Source organism: Diabrotica undecimpunctata, chromosome 8, assembly GCF_040954645.1.
Source record: "Diabrotica undecimpunctata isolate CICGRU chromosome 8, icDiaUnde3, whole genome shotgun sequence".
In the NCBI taxonomy this organism is placed as follows: domain Eukaryota; kingdom Metazoa; phylum Arthropoda; class Insecta; order Coleoptera; family Chrysomelidae; genus Diabrotica; species Diabrotica undecimpunctata.
Genome location: NC_092810.1, coordinates 99,384,668 through 99,404,412, shown reverse-complemented (window position 1 = coordinate 99,404,412; position 19,745 = coordinate 99,384,668). Strand labels below are relative to the sequence as shown.

The window sequence follows — 19,745 nt, the reverse complement described above, 5'->3', positions numbered from 1 at the left end:
TTTCTTATGATCAGAAATTCCCTCTACTGTTGCCCTCAAAATCACATATTGTCAATTTATTACTTACCCGAGAACATCGAAGACTTCTACATTCTGGCCCTCAAAATACACTGTCCAATGTTAGATTGAAATTCTGGCCTCTTGATGGTCTTCGACAAATCAAACGTATAATACAAAATTGTCTCACTTGTTACCGTTTTAACGCACAAGTCGCTTCCCAAATCATGGCTAATCTCCCGAGGGAAAGAGTTCAAATTGCACGTCCATTTATAAACGTTGGAGTTGATTTTGGTGGTCCATTTCCAATCAAGACCTCTAAACTCAAGAGAGCTCCCCTTACTAAGGCCTATATGGCAGTGTTTGTATGTTTAGCTACTCGCGCCGTGCATGTGGAATTAATTTCCAGTCTTTCTACTGAAGCGTTCTTATTGACTCTGAAAAGATTTATCGCCCGAAGGAGTAATCCGAATATCATTTTCAGCGATAATGGCACCAACTTTCTAGGTGCGAAAAATCAATTGAAAGAACTTTATGAGTTGCTTCTCAAAGGTGATACCTTTGAATCTATTCGCTCTTTCGCTACTTCATGTCAAATTCAATGGAAGTTTATCCCTCCACGCTCACCACACCACGGTGGTATTTGGGAAGCTGCCATAAAGAGCTTCAAATATCATCTCGTAAGAATAATGGGTAACTCCAATTTTACTTTCGAAGAACTATCCACTGTACTTTCGCAGATTGAAGCAGTGCTCAATTCACGCCCTATCTGTGCGCTCTCAGACGACCCGTCCGATTTTTCCTTTCTTACTCCCGGACACTTCCTTATTGGATCTAACTTAATGTCTTATCCTGAATTAGATCTCTCTGATATTCAAGAAAATAAATTGTCTTTGTGGAATAAATGCACAAGAATTCAGCAGCATATGTGGAAGGTTTGGACTCGCGATTATCTTAATAGGCTTCAAAATAGACCTAAATGGTTCACTCCTCAGGTAGGCATAAAGCCTGATGATCTCGTCTTGCTTAAGGACGAAAACTCGCCTCCTCTCAAATGGCCTATAGCACGGGTAGTTGAGACATATCCGGGAAAGGACAACAAGGTAAGAGTTGTTAAGGTCAGAACTCCTGAAGGGTTATACGTTCGCTCTATTGCTAAACTGTGTCCTCTTCCTATGACTCACCTTCAAGAATTTTAATAGTTTTTTTAGATTAGTTATACCTTTCTTCAAATTGTACATAAATATTTTTTTTTTTGATGCGTTCACATCAAGAGGGGGACTATGTTGCGTAGCGCAACCTAAAATTATGATCCAAATGACGAACACCCTTTTTTAAAAAATACTACTTTTAGTTTTAAGTCGAGTTGTACCCGAGAATGCACGATAGATGTTGCATATACTCTTTGCACATAATTGCGAGATTATCACGTATTCTCTTCTCAATTTTATTAGAAAAAAAACATCACTCATTGTGTCACTGTCACATTTGATTAATTAAAATTAATTCGCTCATTTTTCAACACACAATGTTCAATTAACGCAAAATAAAGTTTCTCAAGTAGTAAGATGTTTTTTAAAGTGTAATACGGGAAGTGTGATCGCCAAATGTAAGGTAACACATTTTAATTAATTAATAGATATAATTAGAACCAGATCGAAGGTACTGCCCCAACAGGCAGTGAGCAACACGTCAGGAGGAGAAGATAAAATCCCCCGGTGTTCTACAATAATTTTCGCAATCAAATCAGATCAAAAATCAGTAATCAGTTTGTATGGACAGTGAATTTTCTCTAAAGCAGGTAGGAATTTTATAAACTTCGTGTTGTTGATTTGGAATGTTGTCTTTGATTGATCGGACAAGAGATGAAAGTTTTTGTTGGGGGGTAAATATTGTTTTTATTTCTCTTGATTTAATAATTTTGTTAATTTTGTCAGTAATACCTTATATAGTGTCAGGACACTTTACATATACTATATCCTTATTTACTTTATCTTATAAGCATTTATAGGTTATTTTTATACTATTTATTTGTCAAAATAAAAGATTTCTTTAACATGTTAAGAATAACTCTCTTTTATACATGAAGTATTTTGTACTTTATAAAAGGATCCTGTAATAAAAGCGGCTGTCATCTTACGGTTTCAATAACTCTCTAATTTTAGTATTACATTGCTGTAAGTATTTGGTAATGCAGCTTCAAATATTAGCGATGAATTTTAACATACTAGTATCAGATGGGAATATATTTTAATGAGGCGGTTGGGAGAATCTCTTTATTTTTTTTATACTCAAACGGCATCTCACTGTAGTTAATTTAGCTGTTTAACTGGTGAATTGACAACGACTTTATTTCACGAAAGAAAACGCAACGCAAAGATCTGAACGATCATTAAGGAAAACCTTTGAATGTAACCTTTTCTTAAAGGCAAACTTGGCAGCATATGTATATATTGTTTGGTAGATTTTAAGTTCGGTGATAAGTCAGAACTTGTGTATTAACATAAAATAGAATAAAATAGAGTAACATAGAATAAAATATAATAGAGTAGAATAAAACACAGTAAAATAAAACAAAATAAAATAAATAAAAAAGCAATATAATAAAATAGAGTAAAATAGAGTAAAAGTAAAATTAACGAAAATAAATTAGAATAAAATGGAATAAGGTAGAATAAAGCAGAAAAAAAATCAATTAGTTGTGTTTGTTAAAAAATATCTCTCTATTTTTTTTATTTATACATAAATACCTATATTTTGGAATAAGAAACATATAAACTCCTGGACAAAATTAACGCACCACTTTAAATAATCTAAATATTTACAATATGAACACAAAATAGAACTAAGTTACATTGAAATAATAATAAACACCTACAAATAAGCCCAACATGGCTTAAATAAGTCCATCATGACCTTAGTTTGCCTTATTGTTTCTTTAAAAATTTGTTTTTGCCGGAAATGCGTAAATAAGCTAGCATAACTCCAAATTACAAAAAGAAAAAAAATAATAAAGTAACACCATAAAATGCATCTGGATCTACACTAATACCGTGTAGGCCCTCCTCTACTTCTTATGACGTCGTTTATGAGTCGTTTATGCGTCGAGGCATGCTTGATATCAAATGTTCAACAAAAGCTTGCGGAATATTCTCCCATTCTTCAATAACGGCCTCAACGAGTTGGTTGTGATTGGCAATAGGAAGTCTACGACTTCGAATCTTTTTTTTTTGAGATAGTCCCATAGATGCTCTACAGGATTCATGTCCGGACTGTTAGGTGGCCACTCTAATAATGGAATATCAACATCATTTAGGTAGCCAATAACCTGTCGAGCCACATGAGGACGAGCGTTGTCTTGCATGAATAAAAAATTAGGTCCAAGAAACGGAGCAAAAGGCATTACATGTTCGATAATATTGTTGTCTAAGTAATAATGGGCATTCATAGACCTCGTACGTATGGGGACCTACTCCGTACGAGCTTCAAAGCAAATTCCCCCCCAGAACATTTTAGAGCCACCAACAAAAGGTACTTTAGGAGAGATATTGCAGCTGGCAAACCTTTCTCCTCGCCTTCGCCAGACACGCTCACGACCATCTGGAGCTTTTAGGCTTACTCTAGTCTCATCGGAGAAAAGAACTCGTTTCCAATCATCGATGGTCCAATTTTGATGCAATCTTGCAAAATTCAATCTCTGAACCCTGTGTTCTCTGGTAAGCAAGGGTTTTTTAGCCGGTTTCCTGTTATTCAATTCTGCTTCATGTAAACGTCTTCTAACTGTTCGAGATGATATCGCGACATTTCGAACATCTGCTAGTTCATTTTTTAGCAAATTGTTGGTGACTCTCCTATCTCTGAGAGCACGTTGTCTCAAAAACGATCATCAATTTGATTAGTGCAACGTTTTCGCCCTTGCCCTGGTCTTCGATGGTACGACCCTGTTTCATTATATCGCCTCCCCTTTCGACTGATGCTGGAATGATGTCTTCCTAATAAACCAGAAACGTATCGTATTGAATATCCTTCATCTAGGAGAGTCGATGCTCGCACTGCCTCCTCCATTGACAAATTTCTTTGGCGGTTCATTTTTTTATTTGATTTTTATGCAAATGAACTTCCAAACATGCATATGATGAAAAATATCACAATGAAAAGCTTGTTTGTCACAAGCACTTTGCTTTAATCGACACTTTTAATGAAAAATTTAACTCACTTTTAGTCTAAAACGAAGTTTAATACAAATTATTGTTAAAACAAGACTATTATTAGCTTACATAACAACTGTCACTGTCAAACAAGGTCCATAGGCAACTTGTCGTACAGTAAATTATCAATAAATAAAAATTATTGAGAAAAATATGAGTGGTGCGTTAATTTTGTCCAGGAGTTTATTTATATTATATGTATTGAACTAATTATTATCCAAAATAATGTATTCTTACATGCTTTTTTATTTAACTTTTCTTGGTTTTAGGTAGAAACAATTGGAGATGCCTACATGGTTGTCTCCGGTTTACCTCAAAGAAACGGCAATAACCATGCTAAGGAGATTGGTTTGATGGCTTTAGCGATCTTGACTCAAGTAAAAATTTTCACATTCAAACATAATCCGGATTTTCAGCTGCAAGTAAGGATTGGAATACATTCTGGTCCAGTTTGTGCTGGTGTTGTGGGTCATATAATGCCGCATTATTGTTTATTCGGTGACACTGTCAACACAGCGAATAGAATGGAAAGTACAGGAATGCGTAAGTTTATAAAAGTGATATAAAATAAAATATGGATTTTTATGGATTAATACCGAGATCGACTTCTTTCTTTTAGAAAAATGTTTCAGTCCACATTTTCTCTTGTTAGGCTTGTGTTGACTCAGAAACACACAGGAATACTCACATCGCAGTAGTTTTGCTAGCACGTTTATCTATCGTTCCAAGGATGTTATCTGTTTCTTTTATTCCCGTGTACTAAATATCGATGATTCATACTTTTTTTTTATTTGAATTCCTCTCCCTGACTTCGTTGTAGTTCATATCTGATATTTGTTTAATATTTTTTTGCAAAGTTGTAAAAATATTATGGAGAATGACAGGTGAAGCCATCGTATTTAAGTAAATGCTTACAGAAATCGCCTTAGTCGTAGTATGCTTTACAATACATATATCTTCTTCGACGTCGATATATTTTTTAGTTATTTGATTTTTCTCCCCCTCAACCAGGCTTGAGACCGACTAAGGAGTGCGTAAAAAACGCGTATCATCAATTTGTTGAATTTGGTATGTTGCCAACTATTTCTTCGTCAACTCTTCTTTTTGAAAGACAACTATTTTTTTAAATTTTTGTCGTTCATTTCAGTACTTTAATTTGTTATTATTCACGTGCAATGGCTCATATAAGTAGCCCTGTAATGTACCAGTTTTTTCTTTGTTATTTCTTAACTTATCATATATATATATATATATATATATATATATATATATATATATATATATATATATATATATATAATTATATATTATAACTTATATGACTTAATAGTGTCAAGGAATTAAAAAGCAGTATGAACTATGAAACCACATTAATATGCCAAAGAAATTTTATCGAATTCCACAAAGAGATTGAAAATTGAACAGATTATTGAATTTTTGTCGGGGCACAATTCTGATTTTGATTTCTTTTTTTGTTTATTATTATATAATATATTTTCTGATTTTCTGACACTTCTTTTATATGTTGACATATTTTTTCTTTCTCTTTGCTTTAATAATTTTTTTTGGGTCTTCCGCTATATATATATATATATATATATATATATATATATATATATATATATATATATATATATATATATATATATATATTGCAAATTTCAATTGCAAATACATTCTTTAAGAAAAAAATCTAACAGAAAATGGACTTGGATAGCACCAAATGGAATCACAAAGAAGAACAAAGCTAACTTTATTCCAACCAACAGGATTGCTATAATAAAAGTGTAATAAATAAATTTCAAACTGGCAGCGACCATAGACTAATCAGAGCAAAAATTGTTCTAGATCTGAAACTCGAAAGAATAAAATTAATCACAAAATCCAGAGTTACCGGTATAAATATTAACAATCTAAAAGAAAACTTAGATCACTACCAAAGGACAATTGATGAAATATTCTTCTTCTTCTTCAGTGCCTTATCCGGTTCGAATGTTGGCGATCATCAAGGCTATAATGGTTTTGTTGACTTCTCTGCGAAACAGCTCCGCGGAGGTCATCCCAAACCATTGTCGGAGGTTTTTAATCCCGAGATACGACGGCGTCCCGGTCCTCTCCTGCCAAATACTTTACACTACATAACGAGTTGAAGAATTCGATATTTTTCTTCGTTCCGCATCACGTGCCCGAGGTACTCAAGCCTACGTTGTTTTACTAAATTAAGCACTTCTTTTTCTTTTGTCATGAGCTGTAGGACCTCAACGTTGGTGACATGATATACATACGATATTTTTAGTATCCTCCTGTAGATCCACATCTCGAAGGCTTCAATCCGCTTTTCTGTGGCTTGCGTCAGTGTCCAGGCTTCAACTCCATATAGTAACACTGGAAGAATGTAGCACCTCACTATCCGCATCTTGGTTCCCAAACTGAGATCACTACAGCACAGCAAGGATCTCAACTTGATAAATGTAGACCGTGCCATTTCAATTCTGTATCTAATCTCTTGAGCGTAGTTCCATTGTGAGTTGAGGGTAGATCTGAGGTAATTGAATCTGTCGACTCTCTGGATCTCTTCGCTACCTGCCATTAGTGCCCCGGGATCTAAATTTGCACAGCTGACAACCATGAACTTAGTTTTCTTAATAATAAGGTCTAGTCCGTGTGTTACGCTCACAGTTCTCACTCGGACTAGTAAGGCTTGTAAATCATTTAGGCTGGTTGCTAGTAACACAGTGTCATCGGCGTAGCGGATATTATCGATGTATTAACTGTTCAATCGGATTTCCATCTCTAGGTTTGTAAGTGCTTCAGTAAAAATTTCCTCTATATATTGAAAATAGAGAGTATATATTGAAAAGAATCGGCGAGAGCACACAGCCTTGCTTTACTCCTCGCATGATCTTCACTTGGTCGGTCAGCTGGTCTTCGACTTTGACTTGAGCACGCTGGTTCCAATATAAATTCATGATGATCTGAATGTCCTTCTCATCCAATCCCACGCTTTGTAGGGCTGAAAGATTGCCTGATCAAATCGACAGCTCTCAATAAATGGGAATCATCTTTGATAGTGCCGACAAGAAATCGGAGGCCGGCAACAACAAAATGAACATAGTAAACTGTCTGATAAAACTAAAATAATGCTAAACCAAAGACGGGAAATAAGAGTAAGTAGCAACATACAGAGACAGAGGAAAAGTATTCAGGAAGACATAAAAAAATTACAATGAAAGTCTGGTAGAAAATGCAATCGAAAACAGAAAAAACTATAAAAAAACAAGAAAAGCATTAATCATTATGAAGAAGCAAATCGTTAATTACGATACATTAACCCCGATTGTCAGCAGTATTGCAGTTCAATAGTCCAGCCGATCAGCAGTTTCGACACATATTGCAGACAAGTTGTCATCAATTAATTTCATATAAATACTGTAAATTTTCATTTTAAAGCCAGTTGTAATTATATTAAATAAAGTGCTGTTACTCTGTCAGTTGTACCTTTAAAAGGGCCTTTTTAAAAAGTACCTTCGGGAGTGACAACCCTTAAGTGGCGCATTCAGTAGATTAGTGGGAGAGTCTCCAGAAGATCCTCGTCGTTCTCAAACGTTTACCCGCTACCGAACCCAAATCCAGGGAAAACTGCAGCTATTTAACCCACGGATTCCAGGCAAATTGGCACATAAACATATTTATGAAGAAAGCTGAAAAGAAACTTAAAGAAGAAAAGAAACTTGTACCTAAAAGGAATGCATCCAAGCATCATCCTATTACTGTAAGCAAATTTCATCTTATTTCTAATTCTAATATCAATTCACAAGTATCATCCTTTAGAATAAGCGATTCTCTTTCAACAATTTTTGAATCTAATATAGAATCTAGTGAAAATATTAAACCTGATTTACATTTAGTTGATAATAATCATATTTTTAAAACCACAAATTTGTTTGAAATACCTTCTATAATTATTACACCAGCATCCATTTCAAATAATTCTAATATGGCACCCATTTTTGATGTTAATAAAGACCTTTCTATCGTACCAGAGTACGACGGCAATCCAAATGAACTCCACAATTTTATTGATGTTATTTCCATGCTTCTAAACCATTTCTGGGATCATACAAATCCCGAAAATTTTCAAAATCATATGCTTACCCGGGGAATTATGAACAAAATTAAAGGAAGAGCTAGAGAAATTATTTCTGTATACGGCTGTAAAGACTGGCCGTCAATAAAATCAATTCTTGTCCAAAATTTTGCAGACCAACGAAACGAAAACTCATTAACTAGAGATTTAGTTAACCTTCGGCAAGCTCCAAACGAAAACTCCCATCAATTTCATGAAAAAGTTATGAGTCTTTTAAATACCATTTCAAATCATATTGAATTACACACGGAAAACGAGGAAGTTAAAAGAAGTAAAAAAGAATTTTTCCAACAACAAGCTCTAACCACATTTTTGGCAGGCCTAAGAGAACCCCTAGGATCAACGATTCGATCCATGAGACCACCCAATCTCGCTCTTGCTATCCAATATATTCAGGAAGAAAATAACATTAGATATCTCCAAAAAACTCATAATTATTCCTTGCCATCTTCTAATAAACCATCTGCGACTTCACAAACACAGAGATCCAATTTAACTCATACACCTGCTCATACACGATGGCAGCCTGAGGTGCCTAAGCCCCAATGGCCACAGCCATTCTTTAGACCAAATCAAATTCCTGTGCAACAACAATCATTCAATAATAGTCCAAGAGGGACATTTCAACCCCCTAGATTCCAACAAAATCATCAACTCACTCCATATGCACAAAATTCTAGGGCTAATCAACCCAATTTTCATAAACCAGTTCCATCTCAATCATATAAGCCAACACCTATGAGCGTATCTACACGCCAAACCGGCTTTAATAGACCCCAATCTCAAAGAAACTTCCGCTTTCAACAAACTGCCAGCCCCCGATTCACCGTAGAAAAACTCTTTAATATCGAGCAAGAGGAAAATAATTACGATGAAGGTATAGACAATGACACATACCCAGATTACACTTATTATGAGCAAGAAAGCCAAGAATATGAGGAAGATGTAAATTTTCAAACGTTTCAAGACGAAAAAGAAGAAACGTAGTAGAATTGCATTCCTATGCCGACAAAAGAGAGCTTCCTTACATTAAAATTCAAAATCCCCCTCTTAAACTTCTTATTGATACAGGAGCCACTAAATCTTTCCTTAATCCTGATATAGCCAATAAATTCTACAAGAATAATATTAAATATGAACCATTTATCGTTACATCAATTTTTCAAAATCATTCACAGGATTATTGTGTAGAAATCCCAATTTTTCCCGAATTTAACTCCGATATTAACCTAAAATTTTATCTTTTCAAATTTCACAAGACATTTGACGGTCTTATCGGCCTCGATAATCTTAAACTTCTAAAAGCAAATCTCGATTTTACCCAAGCTACTCTTACTACAGAGCATTCTATTCTTCCTATTAATTACTACGTCACAAACAAAGCCCAATTCTATACAGTCCAGCTAGAGCCCCAATCAATTACCCAAGTCCGCTTACCAGTAAAGGAAACATCAGGTACAATCGTCATCCCAAGACAAGAAGTCGAAAGTGCCATCCTAAGAGAAACTCTCACCATTGCCTGTAATCAACTCGCCTGGACCGAGCTAGTCAATAACACCGATGAATACATCCAAGTAGCATTAACTGATCCCATCAAAAGTCAACCCATAAATCTCGAGGAATATCATATATATACGTCAGATATCATACCTACCGAAGACAGTAATCTAAAAGATGTCGATCCTCTCCTTAGAACCGATCATCTTAATACCGAAGAAGAATCTCACCTAAGACGACTGTGCAGGAAGTTTGCAGAGATATTTCATCATCCAGATGATCCTTTAACATTTACTAACCAAATAAAGCACCATATACGAACCAAAGACGAAGTTCCAGTTTATACCAAGTCATATCGGTATCCACACATCCATAAAGAAGAAGTACGTAAGCAGATCACTTCGATGCTTGATCAAGGAATTATCAGACCGAGTCAATCACCCTGGTCATCTCCAATCTGGGTCGTTCCAAAGAAACCAGATGCCTCAGGAAAAATTAAATGGAGAATAGTTGTCGACTACCGGAAGGTGAACGAGAAAACCATCGATGACCGATATCCAATTCCAAATATAACAGACATTCTGGACAAACTAGGACGCTGCCAATACTTCTCAACCCTAGATCTAGCCAGCGGATTCCATCAAATTGAAATGGCCGAAGAAGATATCCAGAAGACTGCATTTAACGTTGAAAATGGCCACTATGAATACATGAGAATGCCGTTCGGACTCAAAAATGCACCCTCAACATTCCAGAGAGTAATGGAGAACGTACTAAAAGGACTAATAGGAGAAATATGTCTGGTCTACATGGACGACATTATTGTATTTTCAACCTCTCTTCAAGAACATATGGTAAATCTTAAGAAAATTTTTGAAAGATTAAGAGAAACAAGATTTAAGATACAAGTTGACAAATGTGAATTCCTTAAGAAAGAAGTCGATTTTCTAGGTCACGTCGTAACCTGCGAGGGAATTAAACCAAACCCGACTAAGATTAAAGCCATCATAGACTATCCTGTACCAAAAACAACAAAAGAAATTCGAGGATTTTTAGGATTACTTGGTAACTATAGAAAATTCATAAAGGACTTTGCCAAAATTACAAAACCACTTACCATATGTCTTAAAAAGGATGCAAAAATTGAACACACCGAAGAATTCTTAAACTGTATCAAAACCTGTAAAAGCTTATTGATTAATGAACCACTTCTGCAATATCCAGACTTCACTAAACCCTTTAACCTCACGACTGATGCAAGCAACTTCGCTATAGGAGCCATACTATCACAAGGTCCAATAGGAAATGATAAACCTATCGCCTATGCATCCAGAACTTTAAATGAAACAGAACTGAAATATTCGACTATCGAAAAGGAGATGTTAGCAATTGTGTGGGCTACTAAATACTTCCGCCCATACCTTTTCGGACGAAAGTTCAAAATTTTATCTGACCATCGACCTCTACAATGGCTATTTTCACTTAAAGATCCAAACTCAAAGCTTGTCAGATGGAGATTAAAGCTGGAGGAATTTGATTACGAAGTAATATATAAAAAAGGCAAATCCAACACCAATGCAGATGCTTTATCCCGTGTCGAAATTCACACGAAAGAATTAAACAGTGTAGACGAGAATATGGAAGAAATAATGAAACTCCTCTCAAAAGATGACGATGATATCTCCATGATTAATCACCCCAGTTCCTTATCCGATCTGGAAGAATTTCTAACCGACCCAGCCGAAGAGTCTCAAAAAACTTTGAATCCGTCAACCCCTTTAGGTGACTTAGATAAAATCATCCAAAAAAATCAAACTGCAACGTTAACTCCCGAAGAAATAAAGATAATAGACGAAATCCTACATGAAGACAGCAAACAGCAAAAATCTAAAGCTCAGCCATCAAACTCCCAATACTTACAAGAAGATAACGATACAGATGTAACCAAACATTCCACGGCAGAAAATCCAATAATGGGCATTCCAATTAGCGAGAAACCACTAAATTGTTACAATAATCAAATAATTCTCAAGATAGTAAACTATAGCCCGGCGAAACCAATCATAGAGCAGTGTTTTGTTACAAAGAAGAGAATGTATGTCCAATTGGGAAAAAATGATCTTCACAACGACATTTTCCAGTTTTTCAAGAACTATATAGATCCGAAAAAGAAGTACGCCATTCTGTTCGAAAATGATGAACTCTACAAATCCCTATGCAATATTCTACGAGAAACTTTTAAAAATTCCGCATTCGATCTTGTCAAATGCAACAGCCTCCTAGAAGATATAAACAGCACAGAGAGACAGAAAGAAATTATAGAGAAATACCATCAAGGGAAGACTAACCACAGAGGAATTAACGAAACCGAAGCTCAAATAAGAAAACGCTACTACTGGCCTACGCTAAAGAAAGACATCGAAGAAGTTATCAACCTTTGTGATACGTGCCAAGCTAACAAGTATGACAGAAATCCAATTAAGCCGAAATTTATGGTAACACCAACTCCAACAAAACCGTTAGAAATCATTCATATGGACACATTCCAAGCTAACGGACAAAAATTCCTTACAATAATTGATGCATTCTCGAAATATGGCCAAGCATATCCCATAGAAGGATCCAACGCAATAAATGTCCTTAATGCCTTCATGCTATTTATAACCCACCATGGACTCCCACACATGATAATCGCAGATAGTGGAACCGAATTCAAAAACGGCCTTGTTCAGGAATTTGTCGATACACACAAAATTTCGATTCACTACACAACACCAGATAATCCACAATCGAACGGAATGATAGAACGTTTTCACTCTACAATTTTGGAACACCTAAGAATACTTAGAGAAAAAAGGAAGACTCTGGGTATTAAAGAACATATGTTGTATGCTATTTTAGGATACAACAATTCCATTCATTCATCAACTAAACAAAAGCCAATCGAAATTCTAAATGGCCATATCGATCCCCAGGATCCATTTGACATCGATATTAACAGAACTCTAATAAATAACTATACACAGAGCCACAGATTAAAGACAAAAGAAATCTACAGTGAAATAAACAAAAAGCTACAAGAAACCAAACAGAAAAATATTGAAAAAATAAATCAAAAAAGACAAACACCAATAACTTATAAACCCAGCACAAAAGTTTACACTAGAAAAACAGTAAAAAGAAATAAACTTCTTCCGAGATTTTCTTCCCGCATTGTGAAAAATAATAATCCCGTAACAATAGACACTCAAGATACGTCAATACACAAAAAGAACATCAAACACCAGCCAAAGACTAATGCTAAAACTGCTTTACAGATGTACCTTAGTAGCAGCCCAACAAGTTCAAATTCAAAACCTGAAGGACAATCCAGGAATCCTCCCAGTTAAACTTGGACAAGCGAGGATACAGACCAGCACTCATGACTTCATCCACCATTTCCATCTAGAACCCATCGCAGAAGAGATTGAATCCATAGAATCTCAGTATATCACCACCAACAGAGCAATAGAAAATGGACTTAGTCAACCATATTTTGACAGCCTACAAAACTTTGATAAAACTGTACAGTACCTCCTCCAAACAGCAAAAGAGAAACTAGACACAATATATCCAAAATCCAGAAGCAAAAGAGGACTTATAAACGGATTGGGAAGTGTAATAAAATCTATTTCTGGTAATCTAGATCAAGAAGATGCTGAAAGATACAACGCTGCCATTAAATCACTTGAAAATAACCAACAGAACATTATTACTAACATCAATAGCCAACTCAGTCTCAATAAAAGAATAATGACAAATTTTAACCAAACAATTTCATTACTTACACACAACCAAGAAATCATAGCTGAAGAGACAAGCAAAATTAGCTTAGAGATGAACCAATTCGTTTTCGATTTTAATGATTATATGCAAGTTCGAAATATCCTTGACCAGATAAATCTAAATTTACAAACAATTATACAAATACTGGATGATCTACAAACAGCAATTACATTTGCAAGAATCAAAACTTTACACAACGGTCTCATTAAACCTGAAGAAATAAAATGGACCGTGCAAAAGATGCTTGAACACCACCCTGCATCACAGATTCCCTATATTCAGGAAGAAGACTTAACCAAATACTATGAAATCATAGACATTGATGGTTACTACACGAATCACACCCTTGTTTTTATTTTACATTTTCCTATTCTTCATTCCAAGTCGTTCACATACTTCCATTTATACTCCCTTCCAACTAATAATCACACAATAATCATTCCACCTGGTCCATACCTAGTCCACAACTCAGACCTTTTTCAATATATGGATGTACCATGCAAAAGAAGCGAATCCAAATCATTCATCTGTCCTGAGAAATTTCCACAAGAGCAGAGAAACGACCAGAGAACAAGAAATGACCAGACTAATGACTGCATCATCCAAATTCTCCAGTTAATCAATGATGCTGCCCAATGCCAAAGTGTTCCCGTCACTGTCACTACAACGATCATTCAAAAAGTATCCGATGCACACTACATTGCCGTTTTTCTAAAGGCTACGAAAGTATCTACCCATTGCACCACCACTGAAATAGAAGTACTCGAAGGGACCTATCTAATTGAGTTACCGCCAGGATGTGAACTACGAACCAATAATGAAGTTTACATAAATTCCAAAACAACAATTAAAGAAGAACCACTAACATTACCAAAAGTCAAGACCACCAGTATTCTGAAGAACCACCCAATAGTCAAACCCCTAAAATTGGACAGAATTTCTTTAGACGAACTACACAAGTTATCACAGGAAGAAGAAAGGTTCCAATCCATCCTTCCAACACAAATGGACCACAGCTACATATGGACACCACCGATATATATACTGGTAGCAATCCTTTTAATTTTTGGTTTTCTCAAGCTACGCAAACTGAAAAAAGAAAAAGATGAGCAGAATCCAACCACAGCAGAAGACATCCCTGACCAAAGCCCAGAGTCCTCAGAAACAGTTCACAGAGTTTTGTTCATCCCTCACAAAACTTCCCCAGGGGATGGAGAAATTACGATACATTAACCCCGATTGTCAGCAGTATTGCAGTTCAATAGTCCAGCCGATCAGCAGTTTCGACACATATTGCAGACAAGTTGTCATCAATTAATTTCATATAAATACTGTAAATTTTCATTTTAAAGCCAGTTGTAATTATATTAAATAAAGTGCTGTTACTCTGTCAGTTGTACCTTTAAAAGGGCCTTTTTAAAAAGTACCTTCGGGAGTGACAACCCTTAAGTCGTTGCTCTAGAAAACGAAAACACCAGAATTACAGACAAAAATGAAATAATACAACTCGTGACTAAATTCTGCAGCGAACTATACAAAGCCCCTGACATACTTGAAGAAGTAATCAGTAACCAAGAATATGCACCAGAAGTCCTTCCGGAAGAAGTAGCATCGACAATTACAAAAATGAAAAGTGGTAAAGCTGCTGAAATAGATGGTATAACAGTGGAACTACTTAAATACACTTGCAATAAAAACTGGAAAATCTTAGCGGGGATATTTACGAACTGCCTAAGATCGAGATGCATACCAGACCACTGGAATATAGCAACTATCAGAATGCAGGTACCAAAACTTAAATAGCCAGTGTACCTGATTTATAAGAGGTTTAAAAATTTTCAAATGCGTTTTTCTCAAAACTTTTAGTTAGTGAGTTAGTGGATTTTCTTTGTGGTTTGTTTTACCAAACCTTACATCAGGTATGGTATAGTACTACCATCTTTCTAAGAGACTCATTAATATTCATTTCAGCGAGGTGCTATTGTTCTAGGTGTGAAATTCCATAAAGGATTTATTCCATAACCAGGTAGATCCCTTGTTTGTCATATTTCACACCCCGAACAATGGAACCTCGCTGAGTTGAATATTAATAAGTATCTTAAGAAATATGGTAGTAGTATACAAAAGTGCCAATATTATTTATATTAGTTAAAATTAGGGGTTAGGGTGGTTTATTTAATGTAAAGGTGACATTAGTATAAAGATAATATAAACAGTACTTACATTCCGGTACAATGTCTATTGTTAAGATGGCGTGTTTTAAATGCTCATTTTTGCTAACGTATCGTCTGTAAGTTTTCATACATCTACCTGAAAAGGGGGATATTTCTTGAGGACCTTGTATAGAAGCTACTTTGTTTTGATTAACTGTAAACAGAAAAGACTTTATTGTTTGTAACTGTGCCAGTGATATTATAATATAGTTATTTATGTACCAAGGGTATTAAATAGATTTTTATGCCCAGAGGGCGACGATGTTACAAACCCGAGAGCCTCTGGCCCGGGGGTTGTACGTCGCCCGAGGGCATATACATCTATTAATTAATACCTGCGGTGCATACAAACTTTTCTGTCATACTAGTTTGTTATTGCATCTACAAATAAATATAAGTTCTAAAAAATCCGAAAATTCGATTTCATTTTGACAATATATTTACTAGTAGACATTCTATCGTCCGTGTTATGTTGCTACGCTATGGAAATGCTGTCAAACGTGTCAAACTAAAACCGTGAAAATGCAAGATATTTTTGAGATCCTAATGTAATCTAAATATTACCGGGTCCTTTCAGAATTGCCAGTTTTATGTGAATTCTAAATAATGTTTTGAAATATTGTTAAATAAAGATGTTTCGAATAAGTTATTTCTTTGTTTGTATCATGGACGTATAAACATAGATGGACCCAGCAATAAGATACCTTAAACACACACTGTTTTGAAGCTTCGATATTCCTAGACAAGAGGGTAAAGGGGAGTAAAACGGGTATCGATAGACTGTGATACTTCCTCAATGAGCATAAGCGTGCTTGAATTTTTACTCGCGGGGATAATTATTCAGACGTTAATAATTGGAAGTAGTAATAATGTATAAAAACACGTTTTTATAGAAAAAATAAAATACAATTTTATTTGCCTTAAAATTAATACAATAAAATATAGTTGAGCTCAAGTTAATTTTTTAATAGGTATCAAATAATCCTACGATAAAAAAAAACAATTAAAAAATATACATTTGTCAAATTTAAGTACATACCTATATTTATTGATAATGTGTAAAAACATATTTTTTCAAATTTTGACAAATTTGTTTTAATACAATATCAATAGATTCCACGTAGTAAGGGTTTCTGCTACAAAATTATTTATTGATCATTCCAAAGCTCTTGCTGGCACTTGACATAAAATTATTTGCAAATATACCTACTTATTAAAAAGTAGGCGTGAAAATGTATAAATTATTGGAAAGCTATTTATCGAACAGAAATATTAAAGTAAAAATGGTAAATAGACATAATAGAAGACGTTGGCATAGAAATAAATTTTTATTGATGGCGAAATAAAACAGTCTTAGTAAGAACGCTTCTTATGCGCACTGTGTTAGCATCTAAAGTAGTCCTCGTTTCATGATGAATTCCAATTTTAAAATATTTCTCAAGAACCAATTTTAAAAGTTGCATAGAGTGACCATCGACTGCATCTTCATCATAGATATGGTCTCCAAAATGCTCATAGATTGATTTTGGGACATTTTGTATGGTTTTATTAATCAAAATATTCATAAGGTTTTTAACTAGTCTGTTGTAGTTATTTATAGTTTTATTAAAAAATCTGAAATATTTTTCAGCCTCCTTACAAGTTTAAATAACCAAAAAGGATGCTTTTGAAAGGTTTTTTTATACTGTTTTCTCTGTTGAAGTTTAGAGTAAGTTTCATCATTAATCAATATTATTTGGAAACCTACATAGAAAAATAAATGAGTTTTATTCATTTCACTAATTTATTGTTAATTCATGAGAAATATTAAATTAAAAAGCTACTAAACAGATCTTTTTAATCAGATGATGTCTACTTACAATTTAAAAATGTCTATACTAATTTCATGAACTAATATCTTGTTCAATACATTAATTAATATGAATAAACCCAATGGTACGCCTATGAAAGAAAGCCCATATTTTAAAATGTAAACACACAGGCTTCCTCAGTTCCTCATCTTAAATAATGTAAACAAACAGTACTTACAAATTAAATGAGACATTGGGATGTAAATATTTCGTTTTTTTGCAAATGCAAAACTGTAGCAGCATTATTATATTTGTTTATTTCACTATTTACAAATATCACTTAAAATACAGCCAAAATATCGAAAAACAACTTTTCCTCATCTTGGGTAAAAAGTAAACAAACATGGACACTACATGGAACAGCATTTGAAGTTTGACGTAGAGCCATAAGACAGAGAAATGTAAACACCGTTGCCATTAATAAATAGGTTTCAGTGCTTCTACATATAAAATAATTGGTTGATATCTGTTATACGCTATTATTAAATGATATGCACACTATGTGCACATTTGATGTTTTAATTACAATTAAATATATTAATATAAGTAATTAATTATTATTTTGGTTTGATAGCACCTGTAGAGTATAAAATAAATTTGTAATATTTTCAGCGATATGTGAATAAAATATTTTAATAAAAAAATGTGACAACATTTGAAGGTGCTGAGAATGTGACCTAGTCAAATAATTTTGGCTTCACATTTTTATGTAAATAACTGAGTCCATCTGTGTTTATACGTCCATGGTTTGTATCATGGACGTATAAACATTTGTATCTTTACACTATTACGTAATTGGTAACTAAGTAATAAAATCACAATAATAAACTAGTATGACATAAAATAAGTTATTTTATTTACCGTTATTCTACAGATATACGAGTATTTATGAAGATGTGTGTTATTTATTTATTTAATTTTAAGATTAGTTAATAATCTATTTCTAAATGATATATGTAATATGGATCTTAATCAGGATATATAAACATTTTACATATATCATTTTGTTGCCAAAGGGATTAAGCTTTTATCATCTCACTGTATATAACTTATAATATAACTTCAGTTGATTTATTACAGCATTGAAAATACACGTTAGTAAAGCGACTCAAGAAATCCTAGATACATTTGGTACGTTTGTGCTGGATCAAAGAGGCGAAGTAGAATTAAAAGGAAAGGGTTGGGTGACTACCTATTGGCTGACTAGGAGCACAGAACCATCGCCAGAATTACCAAGTCACAGGCATTCTTCACCTGTTAATGAACAAGAAGCTACTCCATATCCCTTGGTGTTTATGGGTTAATGTGTTTTACTAGTAAATATATTTTTAAAAATCAGTATTAGGATATTTTAAGGATAACTTTTAATGTTTGTACTTAAATTTCTATTCCAATTTGATATCTGATCAGGTTCAAAAGTAGTAGATAAAATAACCGTATATGGTTTTTATTTATTTTGCTAGGTTCAGAGGCGTAGCGTGAAAAAGCAGTAAGGAACGCAATGAAATCTGATTGAAATGTCTGCTATGAATAAATACAATAAGAGATTTTGTACACGTCACAAAAAAGTATAAAAATAATATAATCATCATCATCATCAATCAGCCATGAGTTGTCCATTGTTGAACATAGGCCTCCTCTAAACTTTTCCATCTGCTTCTGTTCTGCGCCTCTGCTATCCAATTGGTCACGATTCTTTTGGGGTGGTCGGTCCATCGCGTTGGGGGTCTTCCTCGGCTTCGCTTGTCAGCCCGTGGTCTCCACTCAAGCAATTTTTTTTTCCAACTTTCGTCTTTCATTCTTGCAACATGTCCTGCCCATCTCCATTTTTGCCTTGTAATATGTTTGATAATGTCTTTCACTCCGGTTCGTCTACGAACTTGCTCGTTTCTTATTCTATTTCTTAAGCTTATTCCAAGCATTGATCTCTCCATCTTTCGTTGTGTCCTTTTCAATTTTTCGGCTGATGTTTTTGTGAGAGTTAAGGTTTCTGCTCCGTATGTGAGGA

The 19,745-nt window shown here is 34.5% G+C and overlaps 1 protein-coding gene across 1 annotated transcript in view; it reads left to right on the top strand.

Annotated features, from left to right (window-relative positions):
* Nucleotides 1–19,269, top strand: part of LOC140449022 (atrial natriuretic peptide receptor 1) — a 270,323-nt gene extending 251,054 nt beyond the window's left edge. The window contains exons 19-20 of the mRNA XM_072542164.1: nucleotides 4,475–4,748; nucleotides 18,818–19,269. Coding sequence (XP_072398265.1) covers nucleotides 4,475–4,748; nucleotides 18,818–19,041 — 498 coding nt within the window. The 3' untranslated portion in view covers nucleotides 19,042–19,269. The remainder of the gene's footprint in view (nucleotides 1–4,474; nucleotides 4,749–18,817) is intronic.
* The last annotated feature ends 476 nt before the right edge of the window (nucleotides 19,270–19,745 follow it).